General features: G+C 33.8%; 3 protein-coding genes across 3 annotated transcripts; all 3 read right to left on the bottom strand.

Annotated features, from left to right (window-relative positions):
* Nucleotides 1-2,553: 2,553 nt before the first annotated feature.
* LOC145091673 (ribose-phosphate pyrophosphokinase 1-like) lies at nucleotides 2,554-5,777 on the bottom strand. The gene is made up of 8 exons (XM_079029443.1): nucleotides 5,520-5,777; nucleotides 4,262-4,420; nucleotides 3,863-4,111; nucleotides 3,647-3,790; nucleotides 3,412-3,579; nucleotides 3,210-3,279; nucleotides 3,056-3,137; nucleotides 2,554-2,975 (listed from the first exon to the last, which is right to left on the bottom strand). Exons 1-8 carry the CDS (start codon nucleotides 5,649-5,651, stop codon nucleotides 2,795-2,797), a joined length of 1,185 nt encoding a protein of 394 aa, XP_078885569.1. The 5' UTR covers nucleotides 5,652-5,777; the 3' UTR covers nucleotides 2,554-2,794.
* A 12,020-nt stretch (nucleotides 5,778-17,797) lies between these two features.
* On the bottom strand, nucleotides 17,798-19,357 carry LOC145091672 (ALA-interacting subunit 5-like). The gene is made up of 3 exons (XM_079029442.1): nucleotides 18,791-19,357; nucleotides 18,310-18,616; nucleotides 17,798-18,221 (listed from the first exon to the last, which is right to left on the bottom strand). The coding sequence occupies exons 1-3, from the start codon at nucleotides 19,162-19,164 to the stop codon at nucleotides 17,877-17,879; spliced, it is 1,026 nt and encodes a 341-aa protein (XP_078885568.1). The 5' UTR covers nucleotides 19,165-19,357; the 3' UTR covers nucleotides 17,798-17,876.
* Nucleotides 19,358-19,566: 209 nt separating this feature from the next.
* Nucleotides 19,567-20,679, bottom strand: LOC145095084 (uncharacterized). Its single transcript, XM_079033025.1, has one exon. The coding sequence runs from the start codon at nucleotides 20,677-20,679 to the stop codon at nucleotides 19,567-19,569; it is 1,113 nt and encodes a 370-aa protein (XP_078889151.1).
* Between the last annotated feature and the right edge of the window lie 2,923 nt (nucleotides 20,680-23,602).

Below are 23,602 nucleotides of genomic sequence, written 5' to 3'. Positions count from 1 at the left end.
CTAGAAAAATCATCCATAATTTTTTACAATTAAACTTAGAAACTAATAAATGTTTGCTAAATGGCCTATGTACCCGATATAATGCTAAATTAATGTTTCCATTCATACGATTCAATAGTTCACTTTAGAATTAATTGTATAAAAGAATTATATTTTCATATTTTTTTTGTTTAAACCTAAAAAGAATCATTATTATATATATATATATATATATATATATATATATATATATATATATATATATATATATATATATATATATATATATATATTAAATTTCTGGAGCAAAGGAACAGTTAAATTGACATACTTTGTCCAGATTTAGTCCCTTAATTTACATATCCGGTCCCTCTATAATTTGTTGTGTGTCACTTCTTTTGGTCCCCTTATTTCAATAAAATGTTTATGTTCTTTTCATTTTTCCGATTCAACTCTCTTATAAGTTATATTGGCAACCTTCCGGTTTTATATAATTTTTCAAAAAGAAACCATCAATTTTTTTTTCCGAAAAGAATCATCACATTTGACAACTTTTTTCCCATTAATATTCATATCAATAGCATCATAATTCATTTTTTAAGTATTGCATTATTATTCGATTTCAAGTTTATAGACACATAACCTTCGGTCTCCAAATTATGACACGCATAACATGCTGATAATTTCGAGATTGAAGGTTTTACGCTTGGTAAATGATTAAATGAAAACTCACGTCGAATTTAACAATGAATAGTAATGCAATGCCTAAAAATTTATCGAGTTTGTTATTATTGGCATGACTATTAATATGGAAAATGAGTTTCATTATAATTTAATGAAATTATTATGGATCAACTTACATTTGAGAATGAAAATATTTATGAAAATAACAATAAAAACTGAAATTATATTCCAAAATAGATCGAAGTTTTGATTTTTCTGATTGATTTATGTAATTAGATGTCAAACCATCATAGATCAATGTTTTTCACTGCTACTATATTCATCATTCAAATATATTTTGATATATATTTTCCATCAACAATTACAGACAACATCTTTTTCTCTTTGTTTTTAGAAAAATCAATATTTACTTCAGTTTTTTTTGTTGAAGACCCTCAATAACATTATATATATATATATATATATATATATATATATATATATATATATATATATATATTATCAATACATTAATAACAAAAGACCATAGAAATTTGGAGCAAAAATGGAAAAGTTGAAAAGTTGATACCAAAAAAATATTTTTAATGTGATAGTTTTTTCAAAAAAAAAAAAAAAAAAAACAAAACAAAACAAACTGGTAAGTGCTTTTTTTAAAAAAAAAAATTTAAAACCAAAGTTATACAAACAACCAGAGATAAAAAATTCAAATTAAATAAAAAAGTAAAATAACAAAAGATTTTTTTGTTACCAAAAGACTTATAGTCTATCAGTATTAAAAGTTGACGGAAACATGTATCTCAACCAACCCAAAGCTTGAGGGTTAAAGTCTAGATACAAAAGTTGTAGGTTTAGAAGTAGGATAGTATATGTGTGTGTTAGTTGTTCTGAAAAAAAAATAATAATAAAAAAATAAACATACAAAATTCGAAAATATAAGATTTTATACAATTAATACTTTAGTTTATTTATTATTGATTTAGAATTATAATAAGCTTTTTTAAATAGTTTTATTTTTATAATTAATTTATTAACTTATAATTAATCACTTGCATTACCTGATTTTCTTGGTATTATATCCATTTTTAAATTTTAAAGCGTAATTGAAATTATGACTACTATAAGTACACTTTTTGGGTCAAAAGAAAATTAAAATAAAGGAAAGAGATCAAATTTTGAACATTATATTTTACAATTAAATGAGTTTTCTTCCAAATCAAAACGTTTAACTTTATAGAAAAATAAAATCAAAACGAACAAGAATTCTAATATATTTGGACGAATTTACAATTTATATAAAGCAACCAATTAAGTTTGTAATGTAACTAGCTAATAGTTTTCAAGCTTTGATATTTTAAAATGATGGCAAAAAGGGAAAAACTCTGACCAATACAAAGTCTTAGCCACAACGAATATTGATTTACTAATCCAAGCTAGTACCTAGATCTAGAATGTTGTTTCTCTTAGTGACATGATATTAAGTGCAATACGTTGTAAGTGGACACATTAATCGGACCAAATATTCATTTAAAACTGATTTTGTGCATCTCTACAATGATGTATACAGTTCGACACTTGCCAAACACCTTTGATGTTTGTTAAAGATAATCTCTAATCTCACTCCAAATCTCATTTTTGGTGTAAATTTCTCTCCAACCACAATCCATCTCTTGTACCATTTTGATGTAAATAGATACTATAACACCAAAGTTGGTGTTATAATATAACTTCAATCAATGGCATCTATTCTTTAATCAACAAAATCCATAATATCTAAACTCTATCCTCCCATATAATTCAACAAGACAAAGCTTTCCATCAGAAAAATAGAAGTATCCATATCATTTTGCCAACAATACAACATACTGCATTACGAATCATGAACACAAAAAGTGGCAATTTCAACTACTACGAGTCAAATATAAAATCAAATGTGCACAAGACTATCTTCACAACTATGGACTTAAAAGAAAATAAACTCCAGCTACAATTATGGCTGTGTATGTTTGTTTTCATATGCAAAAGATTAAGAAATGATATACTAAGTAATTGGTAGTATATAAAGAATACGATGGTGAATGAGTAGTTTGAAGCAAAAGCAAGAACAAAGAGCATTCTGCTTGTTTCTGAAAGCTCATGTGAAGATGCTACTTACAGAGGTATCATCATGAACACGCCAAATAGTTTCACCCAAAAGATTTGCCACTGAAAGAACAGTCAGCTGTGGGAAATAATGTTGTTCCTTTAAAGGAATCGTGTTCGTTACAATCACTTCTTGAAAAAGTCCACTTGATAACCTCTCAATTGCAGGGGGGCTGTAAAAAAATGTTTTAATTGGATAAACTGTGTTAGTCTTGTATACACAAAGTCACAGTCACAGTCACAGTCAGCTTACCTGAATACACCATGAGTGCAACATGCATAGACTTCCCTGGCTCCCTCTTCATGTAATAGAGCTGCGCCTTTAGAAATAGTTCCTGAAAGTAACACACAAAAAAAAAGTGTTAATTTTGATACAGTACAAGTGGTTAACATCTTGAATGACTCACCAGCAGTGTCGATCATGTCATCCAACATCACAGCAACTTTTCCTTTGACATCACCAATTAAATTCATCACCTAAAAATGTGTTACAATTTTTTCTGTAAACGAATCTGAGCGACACATGGCTTAATAATCACACATAACAGCAAGGCCCCTCTGCGACTTACAATGCCACAAAGGAAAGAGAAAGACAAAAAAAAAAGGTACCTCAGCTACATTGTGTCCATGGCGTCTTTTGTCAACAATTGCCAAAGGCGCATCAGATAACTTTTTGGCAAAAGCACGTGCCCTGGCAACTCCACCAACATCAGGCGACACAACCACCAAGTCATTTGAGCAAATCGACTTGCTGGCAAGATAATCAAGAATCACAGGCTACAACATAATAACAGATAAACTATCAGAATTTAAAAAAAAAAAAAATAAAAAAAAAAATACTTACCTGACAGTAAACATGATCCACCGGGATATCAAAATAACCCATGGACTGCCCAGAATGAAGATCACAAGCAAGAACACGATCTGCACCTGCTTCAGTAATCAGGTTTGCTACTAGTTTTGCAGCAATAGATTCACGCCCTTGAGTCTGATGAAATATGAGAAAAATTAAATTTTTTAAAGGTTAATTTACTTAACTCTAAATGAAATTTAGGTTTACCTTTCTATCTGCTCTGGCGTATCCAAAATAAGGGATGACAGCTGTGATGTTTTTGGCTGATGCTCTTCTGCATGCATCTATTGTAACTAAAAGCTCCATGAGATTTTCATTTGCAGGAGGGCTGGTAGGTTGCACCAGATACACATCACACCCACGTACACTCTCTTGTAATTGAACATATATTTCACCATCTGCAAATCGCTTTATCTGAATCATTCCAAGATCAAGCCCCATGTAACTTGCAATTTCCTGAAATTTATTTTAGCCATGATTTATAGATAAGGAATACCTAATGACTAATGTTACAAGCAACATTTTATATAATGTTACAAGCAACATTTTGAGTTGCCATCTTATGAAGTTGAAGAAGTTATCATATGTTTTTAAAATGAATAATACCTGAGAAAGTGCAGAATTTGCTGTGCCAGAGAATATTTTAAGCTTCCCATTCATAACAGCATGATTCATGCGCCCAGCTTCCATGAAGTTGGACAGCATTCCATCTTTGATAATTGGTACACATGGTTTCCCATTTAATGATTTACTAATCTCACACCTCTAAAAAAACAACCAATCTTAATCAATCTTTGAACTTTTTAAACTGGAAACTTAGCAACTGAACTTTTATCTTAGAAGTAAAACCAGCTGGTTCTCTGATATAAACTTGTTAACCTAACATTTTATAAATATTTCCTAGCATATGTTATCAACCCTTGTTCTAGTTACAATTTTCCATGAAATATTTACAATCCACATCACCTTTAAAGTTGAAACATAGCATGCTTAATCTCCTTAGATTGGAATAGAACAAATCAACAAACGACTTCAAATATAGTATGCATACAAGCCATGTCCTAAAGAGTGCATTTGGCCCTTCAGATGTATGTTTCTGCTAAAATCTAATTGCTACATGCCCACACCGATTTACATTTAATAGTAGGCAGGGAGAAGGGGGATTTAAACCCATAACCTCCATGATACCACCATAAATACTCAACGGCATAAGTATACCGAATTTCAGTCTCTAAATAAAAACATATTGAGTTATTGACTTTAAGCTCGTTATATTATCTCAGTAAGACAAGCATAGCAACTTACATTACGTTTAAGTAACTTGACAGTATGTATGTAGACTACTTCAATATGTATATTCAAAGACAACTGTTACTTCCAAAATTGGTGAAATCAAGCAAAACAAGAAGCCAAACAGGACTCCTGTGTTCTAGTCACTGAAGCATAACAATAGTTTAGGTACTAAAATCAAAATACAAGATACATTCATTTATTTAGACTCGGACCATCGAAATAAAACCTACGGGATAGATTGTAGATGGACAAAACGAATTGGATTTAATATCCAGATTGTCTCGGGAATTCAAAATGATGTTATCTGATATGAGAATCGGTTAAATGTTGAGCGAAAGATGAAAATTGTTCCAAAAAACTGTGAGTTCCGTTAATCATTTGGAAAATTCGAAAGTATCCAACCTAATAGAGGAAAAATGAGCAACACAATAACAAAAATACAAAATCAATTACACTACGAAACGCACAACATTATAATTGACAGAAACAAAAACATTCCTATCTTGCAATATCTCAACGATTTATTCATAGAATATAGGACTTAAAGCAAATATATAAACAAGCAACTTACGATGTTGTTAGCAGAAGCGGGAATACGAGCCTCGCTGTTAATGAAACCACGACTGAAAGAGCGCCGAGAAAACGGCGATGATGAAGAAGAAGTAGAGCATGATGATGGAGATGGCAACATTAGAGATGCCATTGGAACTAAGATTAGGGTTTATCTCAGCACTTTACGAGTTTTTTCCAGAAATGCAAATTGTATGGCGCATCTTCGTTCCTTCTGTATCTATATATGTAGGTATCAGTGGCAGGTGGCACACACGCAACGACGCCTTTTGTTTACCAAAAGGCCCTGAATAGAGCTGCTCAATTTCAACGAACCAAAAGATATCAAATGGTTTTTAGATTTGCATTTAAACGAATTATAAATATTAATTGTGATTTCATTTTTATCATACAAAATTAAAAGAAATAGAGATGGAAAAATATAAAAGAATTCAGATAAAAACAAGATGTAAACTGGCTTCATCTCATTAAAAAATATAAAAACAATCAGAAGAGCAATCTGATTAATTGTATGTGATTTTAACTCTCTGATCATCCAAATATTCAAATATTATAATTTATTTTACGTCAAAAACCTCCTAAATATATTCAATGAAACTATATTGTTTTTTTTTTTTTTTGTTAATTTAAGAATTATTATCTTTAAGTTAACACATCATAATCCCTATTCTAATAAAAATATAGTTTTAATCTCCTTTTGACATGTGTCATCATATTAGGTCTCCTAATTAATGTATATTTTATTCTTCTATTGAAATGTGTCATCCTATTAGGCTCCTAATTAATGCATGTCACTTATCAACCTATTAATTTTCAATTTCAAAATTCAAAATTTAAATTTCTCATTCTAATTACAATAAATTAATAAAATTAGAATAAAAATTAAAATAAAATTAATACAAATTATAGGATGATATAATTTCACATATTTATTCAAATTAATGATTATAATTTTATATAACAAAAAAATATCATTTAATTAATAATTTATTTAAATTAGTTGATTAATAATTTTAAATTCTCACTATTAAGATTTAATTAATTTTATAACCATGATTCCCATATGTTATAAACCAGTAAATATATAAAGGTTACTTTACATTTTTAATTATATAAATCTAATTGCCCACTTGAAAGAGAAAATGCGAACTTGTCAACTTGGGGATGAGATATGTTTGTGGATACAATTTTGTGGGGACTTTTAATTTGTCTTTTACCAACGTTATGCTTTTCATAAAGCAGATAATGGACATTTTTTTGTTAATATTATAGTTTCTCTCAATTTGTGATAGGTTACTTCAAATATAAATATGAACATATATTTTCTTTTTGCAGTATGTAAACATTTGGTATAGAAAAGCAATACTAAATTACTTACGAAAGGTATTAGTTAAAAATTATCAAAATACAATAATTTTCTTAGACATTTGCAAATATATTTGGCTCATTTTCACCAATATACTTGAAATAGTTTAGTATGGTGATATTTCCTTGAACTTTTAGTTTTATATACATTTTATTTTATAAATGTTTTAATATGTTCGTGTAAAATAAGAATATTTGATTATTTGACTCAAGAAGTTCAAATTACAAATTTTCTTTTGAAATTACCTAACTAGATATGTACCAAATAAATAATAACGAGTTCAATGAATTCAATGAATATTTTTTTTAATTTTTAAAGTTTATTTTTATCAATAAAAAACAAAAAATACAGAAATTCAGATTTTTTTTTTATCCTTTTTCAATGATATCAAATTTAATAAAAAAATTTACTTTTTTTCCATCAAATTCACAATATTAATCTATACAGATTCATAAATGTGAATCTGAATTCACACAGTGAATCCGAAAAACATATTACCATTCAAAATATGAAATTATGAATTTAAATATTTTTAATTTTTTTTTTTGATAAAGAATAAGCTCTAAAACTTGAAAAAATATTTGGTTTATTGGAGAACCAATCATAATGGTTCTCTATTAAAATTTTCCATTATATATATATATATATATATATATATATATATATATATATATATATATATATAAATTAGATAAAAAGTTCAAATATTAGTATTAACATATTATTTTGTTATTTACGTGTGAAAATAAATAATCAAATTTATATAACCTAATAATAAAATTATAATTTTAAACGTAGTAAAATAAAAAGAAGTAAAATTAATCTGAAAAGGTACATAAATCTATATCTATTTACTCATTATGAACCAAAACAAAAATACCAATGTTATGTAATATATAAATCTATATATATTTATACTACCTAATAAATAAAAATCATTGATAAATGTCATTTTATGCATTTTTTAGGGTAGTTTTTATTAACATTTAGCATCATATTTTACACATTTGCATGTCATTATTTTAAATAATGTCCAGCTCATGTCATTCGTTAGAATTCTCGTACTGCTCATGTTTTTATGTTATTTTCAGATAATTCGAGTGGAGAAGTACTTTGAGAGCGGTTTTGGATGCGTTTGATGGAGCATTGGAGTTAATTGGAACTTGGAACTTATTAAGGACTCTGAGGAATGCTTAGAAGTTGTTTTGGTCAAGAAAAATCGATCAAATTGGTCATATGAAGATAGATTGCTACATTCTAAAGCCTAAAGGATATTTATGGCAACTTTGACCATTTGTCACCATATCTCATGATTCGTAACTCCGATTGACGAGATTCAAAATTGTCCGAAAACTAGACAGACTTTCAGACGACTTTCGTGTTTGCGAAAATTTAGAAAAATGGGATCATATGGGCAACAATGCGATCGCATAAATGATCGCATTTTTGTGTCGAGGTTCAAAAAGATGTCAGAAGTAACATCGTACTTTGTTAAACGACAATTCGGGAAAATTTGGAGGAAAATACGATCACATTTTTGCATATATGCGATTGCATTTTTCGTAATCTTGCTCTAGAAGTTACATGTTTGCATATAAATATGACCCATTTGATCAGTTTGAAGCCTAGCCGATTCCTGAAGCTCTAGATGACGGAAAATACGATTTTTTAAGCAATTTCTCTCTGATTTCAATGATTTCTGAAAATATGAAAGTTGAGGATCATCTTCTACAATTAGTTAGCAAGATTAATCAATTAGTTTCTCTTTTTACTATTTATAATTCGTTTTTAGCCATGTATGGCTAGAAAGCTAGTTTTTAGGTCTGCAATAGACTAGTACTTTTCATGTGATCTGTTATTAGATTTGGTTTTTATTGTGTGCTTCTATATAGTTTTTTCAATTTTGAGCTTAATGAATGTTTGATTCTTAATTCTTGTTAGTTTGGTCACCTAGCTAGGGTTTAATCATTCAAGTTAATTAGTTAATAGAATTTGTGATTGATCTTGTCAACTGGTAATAAGTAACAAATATCAAATTTGTTCCATGTCAGGGGTTTAACTCTGATATAAATTGAAATTTCATATATTTACACTTCCGAGCTTGTGAGAAGTATTGGGTAATGTTGAGAATTTTACACAGATCTTAATGCAACTTTTTCTGAATTTAATTAAGAGTTTGTTTAATTGGATCAATAAAAAGTTAGGGTTAACTGAAAAGTTTGGTTTAGGTAATTTAACTAGGCAAAAGAGATTATACTAGAGCTTGTTAGTTTTTTTCAATACCAACTTAGATAGAACACATTTTGAATAACCAGATCCAGGTTGATTGCATGACTAGGAAAATTGTAGCAGAGCTGAATTTGTTTTTATTGTTAATTTCATTTAGTTAATTTCACTGCAATTTTTAGTTTTAGTTTTAAATAACCACCCCCAATTTTTTTTATATTTTTTTTGTTTTAATGATTAGTATGTGCCTTACGCAAAGAGGCATTGACCATTAGGTTGTGTCCATGAGAATTCAATCAACAACGGTTTAACAATCACTAATTGTCAGGTGACACTTTTCTAGAGTATGATTCTAATGATGCCATGTGGCATCCTTAAAGATTAATTCATATTTAATACTTTAAAAAAATATAAATATCAATATTCATATTTTGAATTTTAAAAGCCAAATAAGGATTTAAATTTTGAATCATTAATCATTACCTAGACATCTTCTATCTCTTATAAGTAAATATAATAATGAATATGTCTTAGATTTATAACCAAAGTTTGAATATATATGATAAGTAATTAGGGATAAGAAAGTCCTAACACTTAAGAGTTATCTTTAATGCACAATATATATGATATATAATTAGATGTATGCCCGCACAAAGTGGCGGCAACAGATAACTCTTTTGGCTAATTGTTTTGTTGTGCGGAATAACTCTTGACATCATATATTTTATGGTTATTATTAAAAATAATCAAATAACTTTAACAACATTATTGAGTAGTGTATAAAATAGAGATTGTATTATGGTCTATAGATCTCTGCCCCCGCACCCCCTATGGTATTGATATGTTTAATTATTCGAGATTTACTAGTATATGAACTCAACATTGATATGTTGTTCGGGTTTATGATTATAAATACTTGTAGTTAATGATTCCAACATAGTCACTTACGAAGCACTTAATTAATAGAATAGTTATCATGTTCATATTGATCGAACAATGTTAATTCATTGCATCCTTTTATCGTTAACCAAAACGGGATTATGGTCGGCCCGATCAAGAATGAGTTTGTTATTCAGTGTGGGGTTCTGAAGTCCCCTTCGGAGATCAGGAGTTTTCTAGGATTAGCAAGGTATTATCGAAGATTCATTCAGGATTTCTCCAAGGTTGTTGTACCCCTCACTCATCTGACGAGGAAGGGCGTGGATTTCCGTTGGGGCCTGAGCAGCAGGTTGTATTCGAGACACTGAGGCAGAAGTTATGTGAGGCCCCAATGTTGACCCTTCCTAAGGGTGTTGATGATTTTGTTGTTTATTGTGATGCTTTCATCACTGGTATGGGGGTAGTTCTTATGCAGCGCGGGAGGGTTATTGTGTATGAGGTTCAGTATCCGACATATGATTTGGAGTTGGGAGCAGTGGTGCTTGCTCTCAAGATTTGGTTACATTACCTATATGGAATCCTGTGTACCATCTACACGGATCACAAGAGTTTGAGATATCTCATGGATCAGCCGAATCTGAACATGAGATAACATAGGTGGCTTGACATGGTCAAGGATTATGGCTACGAGATTCTGTACCATCTAGGGAAAGCGAATTTGATCACTGGTGCCTTGAGCTACAAATCGATTGGTTCTTCTGTTGGGATTTTATGCATGAGGATTTCGATTGATTCGCCACTGCCGAATTTGATTAGGGATGCTCAGGCCAAGGTATTCAAGAAGTAGAATTGGAAACAGGAGCGAATCAAGGGTGAGATCAATAGGTTTTCTACTAATAGTCGTGGATTGTTGAACCGATACGGTCGGGTTTGGGTACCAGATTTTGGTGTGATTAAGCAAACTTTGTTGGAGGAGGCATACAAGTCCAGATTTTCGTGTAACGCTCGTAGATCAGGGCTAGTTAATTTAGAGACGTTAAGTGTCAAAAATGAATTTTTGATGGAAGATTATTTTGAAGGAATAATCTTAACTAATTTTTAGTATATGTTACAAGGATTCTGTAGATACAAAGAACGTTGAGATCCGAGTTATAACGAAGAAGTTATGACCTGTCGAAGTTTCGCGACAGAACCAACACGACACAACGCGACGTAAAATGTGAATTTACGTTAGAGCGATATCTAGCCTTAGTGATCTAAATGAAAGTCGTAGACTTCGTTAAATTGAGAGCGTGCATTAAAGGAACGTCCAAATTTGACTTTGTATGAGGAAGTTATGATTTTTCTAAGTTTCGACTCAGCGGTATGCAGCCCAGATACTCGATTTGAGATCAAGCGGTTTTTAGCCGAAACAATCTAAACGAGAATCGAAGATCTCGTCGATAGTAGTCCAACGGTAAAAAGACGGACGAAAACGGGCATCGTATGACGAAGTTATGAATTTATAATGGAGTTTTCCTGTCCCGGCCTACTAAAAATAATATAATAACAATTAAGTCAAAATTTGTCGACGGAGTCTAAACGAAAGTTGTAGAGCATAGTCTCACCTACGTGTAGATATAAAGAACGTCGAAAACGAAGCTCGTTTAAGGAAGATATGAATTTCGGAAGTTTTTAAATAATTAAAATATATTTATTTAATTATAAAATCGGATAATACCAAACCCGTGACTCATCCGACCTTATCCACCCGGTACACCCAGCGTACATGTCGACAAGCATTACGCCCAACGTAATTTTGAGTTACGCCCAGCGTAAGTCGGGGTTTCAGCCCCTATAAATAAAATTCGATGGCAGCCGAGTTTCTTTGCTCATTTCTTCCTTTCTCTCTCATTTTTGCATCGTTTTGTGTGCAAGAAATATCCCGAAGCCCCGATATTAATCCCGAGCCCCGAAGCAAGTTCCGAAGCCCCGAAGATCCCGAGAAGTGAAATTCCCGAGCCGAAGCTCTGCCCGCGAGAAGCCCGGTTTTTGTGAAGATCTCCCGGTTTCACCGAATAATACTACTTCTACAAGCCGTAGTGTTGTCCGATCATCTTCTGATCACATGAGTGTATAGTTACTTTCTTCTAACACATAAATATAAAGTATTGGCTATGAAATATGTGCTATGTGTTATATATTATTTGTCTATTTGAGATGGGCTTGGAATTGATGTTTTTATACGGGTGTTAAATGATTTAAACTGTATATGTATTTTATATCTACAAATATGTTGGGTAGAACATGGGTAGATGAAATAGTGGCGACTATGAGACGTAGTGCCAATTGAGTAAGCCTTGGTGACGATGTGACTTCATGCCTATTTGATAAACCTTGGTGATGATGTGACTTCGTGCCTATTGAGTAAGCCTTGGTGACGATGCGACTTCATGCCTATTGAGTAAGCCTTGGTGACAATGCGACTTCGTGCCTATTGAGTATGCCTTGGTGACGATGCGACTTCGTACCTATTGAGTAAGCGTTGGTGACGATGCGACTTCGTGCCTATTTGATAAACCTTGGTGACGATGTGACTTCGTGCCTGTTGAGTAAACCTTGGTGACTATTAAGTTAGCGCCTGATAGCTATGGATTTAGTATCTGATAGATAAACTTTGACAACAATGGAATTCGTGCCAATTCCTTAGGTAAATCCTTATGAATGAAAGAATGAAGGATAATTGGTTCTTAGGGTAAACCCTTAAGAAATAAAGGAGATATGGGGATGGGTATTTGGGTTGACTGTTTGATGATTGAATAATAAATGTATTATTGTGGGTTGAAAACCCTATATGCTCACCAGGCTCCCAAGCCTGACCCACTCAGTTTTCTTTGCATTACAGGTAATGACACAAGAGTATAAGTTGGTGGACTTGACGAGAGATTTTGGATTATAGATCAGTAGTTATGAATAACTGTTGTAAGGTCTATTTTATATTATTTATGCTTTTGGTCGGTATCGGAACATGACATCCCGAGATTTTGTTATTTAATGAAAATACATTTCTTTAAAGAAATGCTTTGATAAATTCTTATCATATTTTGTTTTGGGAACAAATTCCGCAACTGTTTTCTGTAAAAGATTACTCTTATTTTAAAAACAAAGCATAAACAAATCGGTATTTTCTGGCCGTAAAATTGGGGATGTCACATTTCGATACACCCTAGAGTCACCAAGATGTATCGGGATTTACGACTTAGTTACTGGTGGTCGTGCATGAAGAGGAAGATAGCCTGGTATATTGAGAGGTACTTAACCTGTCAGATGGTTAAGACTGAGCACCAGAGCTCATATGGCAAGCTTCAGCCTTTGGAGGTTCCCATGTGGAAATAAGAAAAGATCACCATGGATTTATCACCAAGTTACCTCGGACGGCTAAGGGGTTTGATGTGATTTGGGTAATAGTGGACCGTCTGACCAAGGGTGCCCACTTCATAGATATTTGGGAGAGCTCCTCGACCGAGAAATTGGTTGATATGTATGTGAAAGAGATCGTCGCCCGACATGGTGTTCCGGTTTCTATTGTATCAGATTAGGATGTTCGGTTCACTTCCCAATTTTGGCAGAGGTTCCACGATAAACTGCGCACGAGGTTACATTTTAGCACTGCCTAACATCCGCAAACTGAAGTAGTTCTCCAGAAGACAGAGTTTATTCAAGAAATCAGGTAGAGGTTGCAGACAGCTTAGAGTCGGCAAAAACGTTATGCCGACAGACACCAATCGCAGTTGGAGTTCCAGGTCGGCGATATGGTTTTACTGAAGGTATCACACTAGAAGGATGTAATATTGTTAGAGGCATTTTTCATGCATATTTTAGCACAGTTTTATCGGTATTTTATTATAAAAATCTAACTAACTCCCGATTATTCTTATGTATTGTATGTTTCGTGATTATTTTGTAGAATTCTGGTACAACTCACGTTTATTATGAATTTCAGGGCAATTTAGAGCATACAGATGAATACGCGAGTTTGGGGGTCGTTATTGGATGCTTTGGAGCTTAACTGGAGTCTAAACTAAGGAATGATGTCGAGGAATGATCAAGAACAACTTGGAATGAGGAATGACAATTAAAAGCAGACAAAAATGAATACACGTGATCGCATGTCTTATCTATGCGATCACAACTTTGACCATGCGATCGCATGTATGGCTCGCAACCTGACTTCGAAGATTTTTCGTGCCAAAAATTCATATGGATGAAAAAAGACTATTTATGCGATCGCAACTACACTTCATGCGATCGTAACTACACTTCATGCGATCACAAGTTGGCCAAAATGCTTCAAATGGCACCGTACTTCATTTAAAAGGTTCAAGACACATTTTCATAAAAACATGCGATCGCAGCTTCAGTACATGCGATCGCATGTATGCCATTTTCACCGTCGGATGTATAAATAGGCCCGCATAACCTTCCAGTAGCCCTAATTGGCGATTTCTGACGATTCCAAGGCGATTTTCAGAGACTTTCAAGTGAAAAACGCAGATTTAGGGGATACGATTCAATTTATTTTCATTGTTTAGTAAGATTTATCGTTTAGTTTTTGTTTCTACTAGGGATGAGCATATGGACCGGGGAACCGGTAGCGGAACCGGAACCGGCACCGGTACCGGAACCCGATAGAACCGGTCGGGCCGGGACCGGGACGTTATTTTTATGGATTTTTGGAACCGGTAGGAACCGGAACCGATATAACCGGAACCGGTAGAACCAGAAAAAACCGGAACCGTATGATGCTATTTTTTGAGGACCGATTCCAACATTTGAGGACACGACAAGAACCTGTAGGAACCGGGAACCGGTAGAACCGCCGGGCCGATTCGGTTCTTGATTTTGGCCGAAGCCGGTTCCCGGGTCCGGTCCGGTTCCGGCCGGTTCGGTCCTTTTGCTCATCCCTAGTTTCTACTATTTGTAATTCGTGTTTAGCCATGTTAGGCTAAAAACTCAGATTTTAGTTTCGCAAGACACAACCTTTTCATGTGATTAATCATTAGACATGATGTTTGACTGTGATTCCTGTTTAGTTTGATCAATTCTATGTTTAATTGAATGGTTGATTTTGATTTCAATTTCTGTTAGCCACTTTAATTGTTTGTAAATCATTCTTGTTATATGATTGTTTAGATCAGTAATTGTCTTGGATTAATTTTGTATTTAGGATTAACTCTAATATGAATTGATCAAACAAGTTTTTACGCCTCCGAGCTTATGAGATGTATTGGACTTTACTGAGAAATACATTGTGTTTAATGCTAATTTTCTTTGTTAATCAAGAGCTTGTTTGGTTGATTTAGTAAAAAGTAAGATTTAATTCAAGGAGTTTATTTTGATTAAATGATTTTTTTAATAAAGGTCATTAGAGATTGTTAATGAACTTCAATACCAGTTTAAACAGGTGCACAATCAATTATCGTGTTGAAAGTTAATTGCATGATTAGGGGGTCACCAACTGAAATTGCTTTCTCTTATTGAAATTTTATAGTTTTTAAATTAAGTTATTTCTTTATAATTTTTTGGTTATATTAGTTTTGATTTTTAGAAATAACCTCCCCCCCCCCTATTTCGTTTTATAGACTTGTCAACAATTAGTATGTGCCTTATGCAAAGAGGCATAGGCTTTAGGACGTGCCCCTGAGGATCCGACCCTGCTTACTTGTACCACCTGTTAGTGCAATAGAGTAGTTTTCTATTTATTTTTATTTGTTTAAATCGTGCGCGATAGTGGTTTAACAAATACGCTTCAGGAAGAGGAGCAAGTTGGGGACTTAGTATATTGGGTCGTTTCGATTCATTGCCAAGGTTGGCAGGGTAGTTTATCGGTTGGATTTCCCTGAGGAGATCAGTTGGATTCACAACACCTTCCATGTTTCTCGGCTTCGAAAGTGTGTGGATGATGATTCAAAGGTTGTTCCTTTGGATGATATTCAAGTTGATGATCGCCTGAATTATGTTTAGAGATCAGTGATGATCTTGGATATGAAGACAAAGGCCTTGTACAACAAGGTGGTATCTTTGGTCAAGGTCTAATGACAATATTAAAAGGGTTCCGAATGGACTTGGGAACCCGAGGCGGAGATGCGAGAGCACTACCTTGAGTTATGCGCGGCAGCGGACTTCGAGGACGAAGTCTAATTCAAGCGAGGGAGAATTATAACATCTTAATTTAGGTAATTTGTAATTTTGACCCTTAACATGAGATTTTGTTGCAAAATTGGTCCTATGGTTAAATTATGAGGAACACGCCTTCTGCCTGGTACGTTGGGCGTACGTGGCTGAAGGCTAAACCCTAATTTTTAGGGTTTAGACTTTATCCAAGCATCATTAACTCCCCAAGACTCCTTCCCTCATCAGCCTCCAACCCCATTTCATACCTTGCAAACCCTAATCCACATTTGTGAGCATTTTTAGCCTTAGAGTGTGTTATTGGTGTTCTTTAAGGAGGAAGAAGGAAGTGGATTCACCTTAGGAGCTAAAGATCATTTAGATCCAGAAGTATCTGGTTGCTTTTATGTGTTATATATATCGGCATAGTTTGGTGGGGTTGAGACTGTATTACTTTGGTTTATCAGTCAACAAACATGGGCAATCCAACCGAGAGGTTGTGGGCCAGGGGTAATCAACCACGAGGTTGTGGACCACATATGTATTAGGCAATCCAACTGGAAGGTTGTGGGCTAGGGGTAATCCAACCATGAGGTTATGGACCAAGTATATGTTTTATATATGTTCTGTTGTGTGGTATTTGGAGGAACTCACTAAGTCTTGGCTTACGATTTAAGTTTTATGTTTCAGGTACTTCAGATGATCAGAGAAAAGCAACAGCGTGATCGTGCACATCCTTCTAATTTTATGGCCTTTGATTTTGGGATACTCTGATATGTGATTATTATCTTTGGAAACAATGTTTTGTAAACAATTATAGTTTTTAGTTGGATTTTAAAAATGAAAATTTTATCTTGATTTTTGGGATGTTACACTCTCAAATGAGAGATCATGAGTTCAAGTCTTGTTAGGTGACATAAGTGATATTTAGGAGTAGTTTAGTTTGTCAGTTAAAAAAAAACTCTAAAGTTACAACTTAAGTCCTTGAAGTATTGATCTCTTACTATATTTGGAAGGTATAATTCTACATATAAAAATTGTTGAAGTAACTAATTGTTTTTTATATCTATACGATGTTTATTTTTTTTCCTTTCATCAAAAGATAATATTTTTTTTTTATTTAGATCATATTATTTTACAATCATTTTAACCATTTCTTATTAAAAAAAATTATAAATCATTCAAGTCTTATTTATTAAAGTATACTATCATACATTAAAAATGATACTTCAATATAGTTTAATATTAAAATTCTTTTAAAATTTTATTTTATCAATCTATTTTCATTGTTTATCTTATAAACTCATGGTTTCCACGAGTCTATAACCTAATATCTATAACCTAATATACTAATCAAATAATATATTGAATTAATTTAACAAATAAATACAATAATATATCAATAAATTACAAATAATTAATCACACAGTTATATAGAGTAATATAGATTTAAATAAAGTAAATTGTTACATATCTCTTCAACAGGTTTTGCAAATGCTGAAAATAAACTTTTTTGGTAATTGCTTTTCTAAAACTTAATTTCAAATTGCTATATTATTTATTGTTATTGTTATGTAATTTTGACATCATAGATCAACAACTGTTAGCCATATTTTATGAGTCAACATTCAATTGCTTCCAAAGTTCCAACCAAGCAATTTTAGAAAGTGTTAAATACTTCACAGAATAAAGCGATCTTATGTGACTTACAAAAAGATATATGAATAACATTAAAGTTCATTGTGCATTTGGATTTCTATTCCACGACAAATATGTTGGGTCTCCAAGAGGCCTCGGTTTAAAAACATATAAAAATATGAAATTAATCGCCATAAATAAACAAATCCCACCAATCGTAAGAAACGCTATACCAAAGAAATCGTTTTTCCCACCAATCCAACTCGCAGTCGAAAGTATAAGCTTCTTTTCTCCCCCAAAATCGTACGTATTGTAGTTATTCTGTATCACAACCGTTATCGTCTCATTTGCCTCCAAATCCATGTTTATTTTTCCATAAAGCTTTCTGAAATTAGGCAACGCCGCAGTCCTCATCCACACAATTAGATCTTCTTGCTCGCTCAACTACAACATATAATTTTAAAAAATAAACTAGAATATTCAAGAATTTGTCAAACATAAATTATATATAAAAAAAGGATCATATTATTACGGGTTTTGATTCGTCTAGTACTCCACCCCCAATCAACTCTCCCTTTTGAAAGTTTTTCGGGTACACGTTCGACCCGAATTTAACCCGTGTATCACTTTTCCACGCGATGTCCTTTTTATCAATATCTACAACTTTGTTCGCTTTTGAGAATGTGTACGTATCATTAAACAAACTCCACGCGACCAATCCACAAGGAACAATAGGCGCGTCGTTGTCCCCGCCTACTATGTCTTCCGGCATACAATCTTTCGTTTCCTCTGCCGCTCCAGGGTCCCGCAATTGTTTGTCACTTCTACTTTTCACATATCTAAAAAAACCCAAATTTCAATAAATATGTATCTCTGATACATATTTGGTACGTAGTATCAGGTCCAATGTGTACATTGTATCTAGTACTGGTACCATACAGTTTTCACATAGTATCAGGTATGTGTACCTGATACTATGTAATCATGCAAATAGAAACTAAATGATAACATACCGACGATGATTTTGGTAAAAGTTATCGAGTTCGTAGTAAATAAAGATAGGTGCGGTCATTTTTCGTGGCACTTTCAATGTGCGGATACATGTTTTGTTTGATTTGTTGTTTTGAATAAATGAATCTGGATTTGTGCGGAATGAATCAGGGAGACAATCATCGTCATAACGATCCACGATTTCTACAACGCGTTCGGATGCTGATAAACATAAAAGGCCGGTGGGGATGAACATAATGGCAACGGTTACAAATGACGCAATTACCCATCCTGGAGTTAAGATTGGTTTCCATGCAGGAAGCTCTTGTTGTGTGAATCTTGAATATCTTGGTTTCTTGGAAATTGCTTTTGGTCTTGTGGGTTCATGTTCATCCATTTTTGTTCTTGGAGGAAAATTTCAGGAGACTACAATCACATGTTCATTTATGTTTTTTCTATTTTTTAGGGACACGTTAAGATCCTACATTAGGGGGGAAGAAATTAGAAATTTTCTTTCGGAGTATTTTTATAGGGGTACAATTGTCATTTTAAGTTATAAGGTCTTCCGAAGATTATATTCAACCCATACAACTGAACTCAGAAATCGAAATCAATATGCCATCAATAAGAATGAAAAAACTATAAAGATTCAATCAATTATTCATTCACATATCGTATGATATAGTAGCCAAGAAAGATATAGAACTCCTATAAACATAAAAAGAACCGAATAGCAATGCTCAATTCTCATAAATCATAATATATAGTTATATACAATCAAAGACATATTTTTCAAACCTCATGAAGTTGATGCAGCCTTAATTGCTCTCTGCAATTCACTCTCCACATCTACCGAAGTCAAATTCTTCTTAGTTTCTCTCTGCCCATTAGCCTCACCACTGCCGCCACTCTTCTTCATCCTCCACTGCTCAAATCCATCGGAATTTTCAACCACCGGCACTGGCCTCTTTCCTCCACCACCACCACCACCACCACCAGTAGCAGCAGCGTATCCATTGTAATTCCTCATTGACTGCAGTGATTTCATGTCCTCCAATGTGTGTCTCATCTCTCTGTTTTCCTTCTGTAAATCATTCAATTCTCTGCTCATCCAAGAATACATGCCCTTCAACATCTCAAACTCACCGGAATCACCCAGAATTCCCTGCTTCTGATTCCCTTTCTCTTCCACTACCTCATCAATTCTCTCAACTTTAATTTTGTTCACCCTCAAATACGGCAATTGCTTCTCGTAATCAGATGGGATATTCACGCCCCACCGTAAATTTACCTTGACCCGTTTAGTCACTGGCAACTCGGTATCGGCCGACATCAAAATCCCCGACAAGATCGAGTCTTTCGTGGCTGATTCCACTGTTAGTTCCTTCCAATTGATAGGCCGATCCAATGGCACAAATCCATATGAATTCTCACTACCAGCGGTACTCTCACCATTGGGCTTCTTACTAGGGTTTGAGACAGTGGAGGATACTGATTTACGGAGAGAGAATGATCCTAATCGGGGTTTGAACTGGATGGAGAAAGTAGGGTTAGGGTTAGGGTTTTGAGGTGAGAAAGAGAAATTTGCGGAGATTATGAGAGGGGAATTGTTGGGGGAACCTGAAAGGCTTACCCCTGATTTGAGAGTGAGCGTGAGAGGTGCGGTGGCAGCTGCAGCCGCGGTGGCGGTGGTGGTTGTGGGGGTGTTGTAGGAGAGCTTGAGTGAGGGACCGGACGGAAAGTGGGTACGGAGAGAGAGGGAGAGCTTGTCGGAGGCGGCGGCGGCGTGATGGTGAGTGGCGGAGAAGGCGGAGAGGAAAGGAAGACCGAAAACAGTGACGGGAATTTTAGCCCTGACGAGGATTGGGTTTTGATTTTGTTGTTGATCTTCGAGTTTCAGAGATAACTTCATGATTCGTCGTTAAGAAATGAAAGACCGCGCCTTTTTTTGGAAGATATTTAAGAAATTCTAGCACTTTTTCGTTGATCGGAAAGAAATCAGTGACTGTGCTTGAGCATCTGAAGATGGAGAAAACTTTGTTGCCTCTTTTTGAGCCCGTTAGAAAACACTCAAAAAGTATTAGCTAAATTATCTAAAAATAAAAGGGTAAATAAAATACAAAATAAAATAAAAAACTTTTTTCATAAAAGATAAATAAATTAATATAATTATAATATGATTATAATTTAATAAATGACAAAATTGCAAGAATAGTCCCTGTGTTATGTCCAAAATTGCTACTTTGGGCCAAACAGGTTTGGATTAGCACCAATAATCCAAAGGTTTTCATTTTGTTGCTGTTTTGGTTCAAATCAGTTTAAAAAATCTAAAAATGACGGATTTGCCCTTTTCCATTTGTTTTTTGTTTTTCTTTTTGTTATTTAATTATTTACTAACTAAAAAAAATAAAAAATAAAAATAAAATCTCTCTCTCTCTCTCTCTCTCTCTCTCTATATATATATATATATATATATATATATATATATATATATATATATATATATATAAAACCCCAAATGGGTAAAACTCTAATCTCCGATCTCTCTTGCCCTTTCTCTCGGTCAACATGTCTGGTGATACGTTGAACAAGGTCATGATGTAAACAGAAGAGAACGATAAACATGGTTCTCTTGAATCTAATTATAACTTGCAGGTGTTACCAAATTCGAAAAAACAGGGGTGTGGAGACGATGATGGATGTGGTTGCACAATTAAAACAAGAATAGGCTTGTTGAATCGATTAGAATTTTGAACCCTAGACGATGAAGGTTCAGACCATCGATTTGATATTCGGAGATCAATGATGTGGAGAGTGATGAACACTGTCATTGCTTCCTGCGATTGATTTATCCCAAATGATGGCGGTGGTGGTGTTAGATTTAGGGTTCTGGTAGCATCTTCGGTGATGGGGTGGAAGGCGATTTTGATGAACACCAACGTCTTTTCCGACAATCTCTATTTGGGGTGATTATGTGGTTTATTGTCGTATTTGGCGATTTTGGAAGGTATTATCATCAAGTTTAGTTTCATTTGATGCAGATGGTAATCCCAATGTGTTGGTGCAGTCGATGGCAGTGATGGTGGACTGAGATATATTAGTTTTCAATGGAGGTAAATTTGAAGAAACACTAGAGAAGATGAAGTTGGTGATTAGACGAAGAAGACGATAAAGCCGGAGAAGACGACGAAGTCGGTGGATGTAACCCAGATCGACGAAGACAAAGTCATTGGAGCCGGAGTTGCCAAAACCCTAATTCTTCAGATCTCTATAGGTGGCGGCGTTGTGATTCGACGAAGAAGACGATCAAGCCGGAGAAGACGAAGGAGGGCTTCAGTTTCGATGGTTTCCGGCGAGGAGGTGGTTTCCGGCGTAACTGTAGACCGAGAGAGATATAATCTTGTATGTTAGGTGGTTTCCAAGAGAGAGAGAGAGAGAGAGAGAGAGAGAAAGAGAGAGAGAGAGAGAGAGAAAGAAAGAAAGAAAGAAAGAAAGAGATTTTATTTTATTAATTCTTTTTAGTTAGAAAATAATTGAATAACAAAAAGAAAAAAAACAAATGGAAAAGGGAAAATACGTCATTTTTAGATTTTTTAAACTGATTTGGACCAAAACAGCAGCAAAATGAAAACCTTTGGACTATTGGTGCTAGTCCAAACCTGTTTGGCCCAAAGTAGCAATTTTGGACATACCACAGGGACCATTCTTGCAATTTTCTTGAGGAACACTTTCAACAGATATCAAAGGACCAATATAGTTAACTTTGTAAGTATCTAGTGAATACTTCAGGATTATGTACATGAGGATCCGACAACCAGTGGAATGTGTGACCTCCGCCTCATTCCCTGTTCCTTGTTTTGGTCTGGGCTTGGGGAAAAACCACACAATCGATTGTTTGTTCGATCTAGATTGTATATGATTTGTATACACTAAATACTCGCAGGAAGAACTAGTAAGAATCATTTTTACTGAACATTTATTACATTAGAAAATGTAAGGTTTTCTGGAGAAACATAACGTACTTTTCGAAAGAACAAAGAACAGTTTTCCAAAACGAATGCTTATGAACTCACCAGCTTTATGCTGATACTCTTTCAAAACCTACTTGTATTCTCAGGACACTAGTAGACAGGTACACGCACCGATTTCAAGAAGATGGAGCATAGTAGCTTCAAGTCCTTACTTGTTATTTACTTTTGGAGTCAATCGTGTATGATTCAAATACAATGTAAACATTATACTATTAATACAATGATTGTTGTTGCTTTGATTACTATTATTCAATTGTTGTGATACTACACATGACGTCCTCCGACCGCGAACGTTTCTGCCGTTTCGGTTTGGGGGCGTGACAGAGCAGATGGACGCCAAACCGTCATACGAAAACTACCTAAAGATGCAGCAACTCGTCTTTGACAACAATTATGAAAGCGCAAAATTGCTCAAGACCATGCACGAGATGCAAAAGAAATATTAAGCCCTTATTGAAAATCCCAAAAAAGAAGTCAAAAACCTCCCCGACGACAAACATCCCTACTTCTAATATGTTTGTATGTTTAATGCATTTTGGTTTAAATAATCTTTTGTTGTGTTAAACCATCTTCATTTTCTAAATATAATGTAGTGCTTTCTATGTAAGTCGTATGAAGATCCCTTCTGTATATGTAATATGTTTTCATTAATATTATAGTATGTTCTATCATTTGGTACAACTTGAAATAAGGAAAAAAAACAAACACAACGCTAAAGGCGCATGTAATTCCCCTCTAGTTTCTTTATGGATTTATATAAGCGGAAGCAACCACATCAAATGGTAACACCTACCTTATGTTGGA

The sequence above is a fragment of the Lactuca serriola genome, chromosome 3 (assembly GCF_051521515.1).
Source record: "Lactuca serriola cultivar US96UC23 chromosome 3, Lser_US96UC23_V15, whole genome shotgun sequence".
Taxonomy (NCBI): Eukaryota; Viridiplantae; Streptophyta; class Magnoliopsida; order Asterales; family Asteraceae; genus Lactuca; species Lactuca serriola.
Note: the sequence above shows the minus strand (reverse complement) of the source record. Positions and strands in the feature narration are given on the sequence as shown.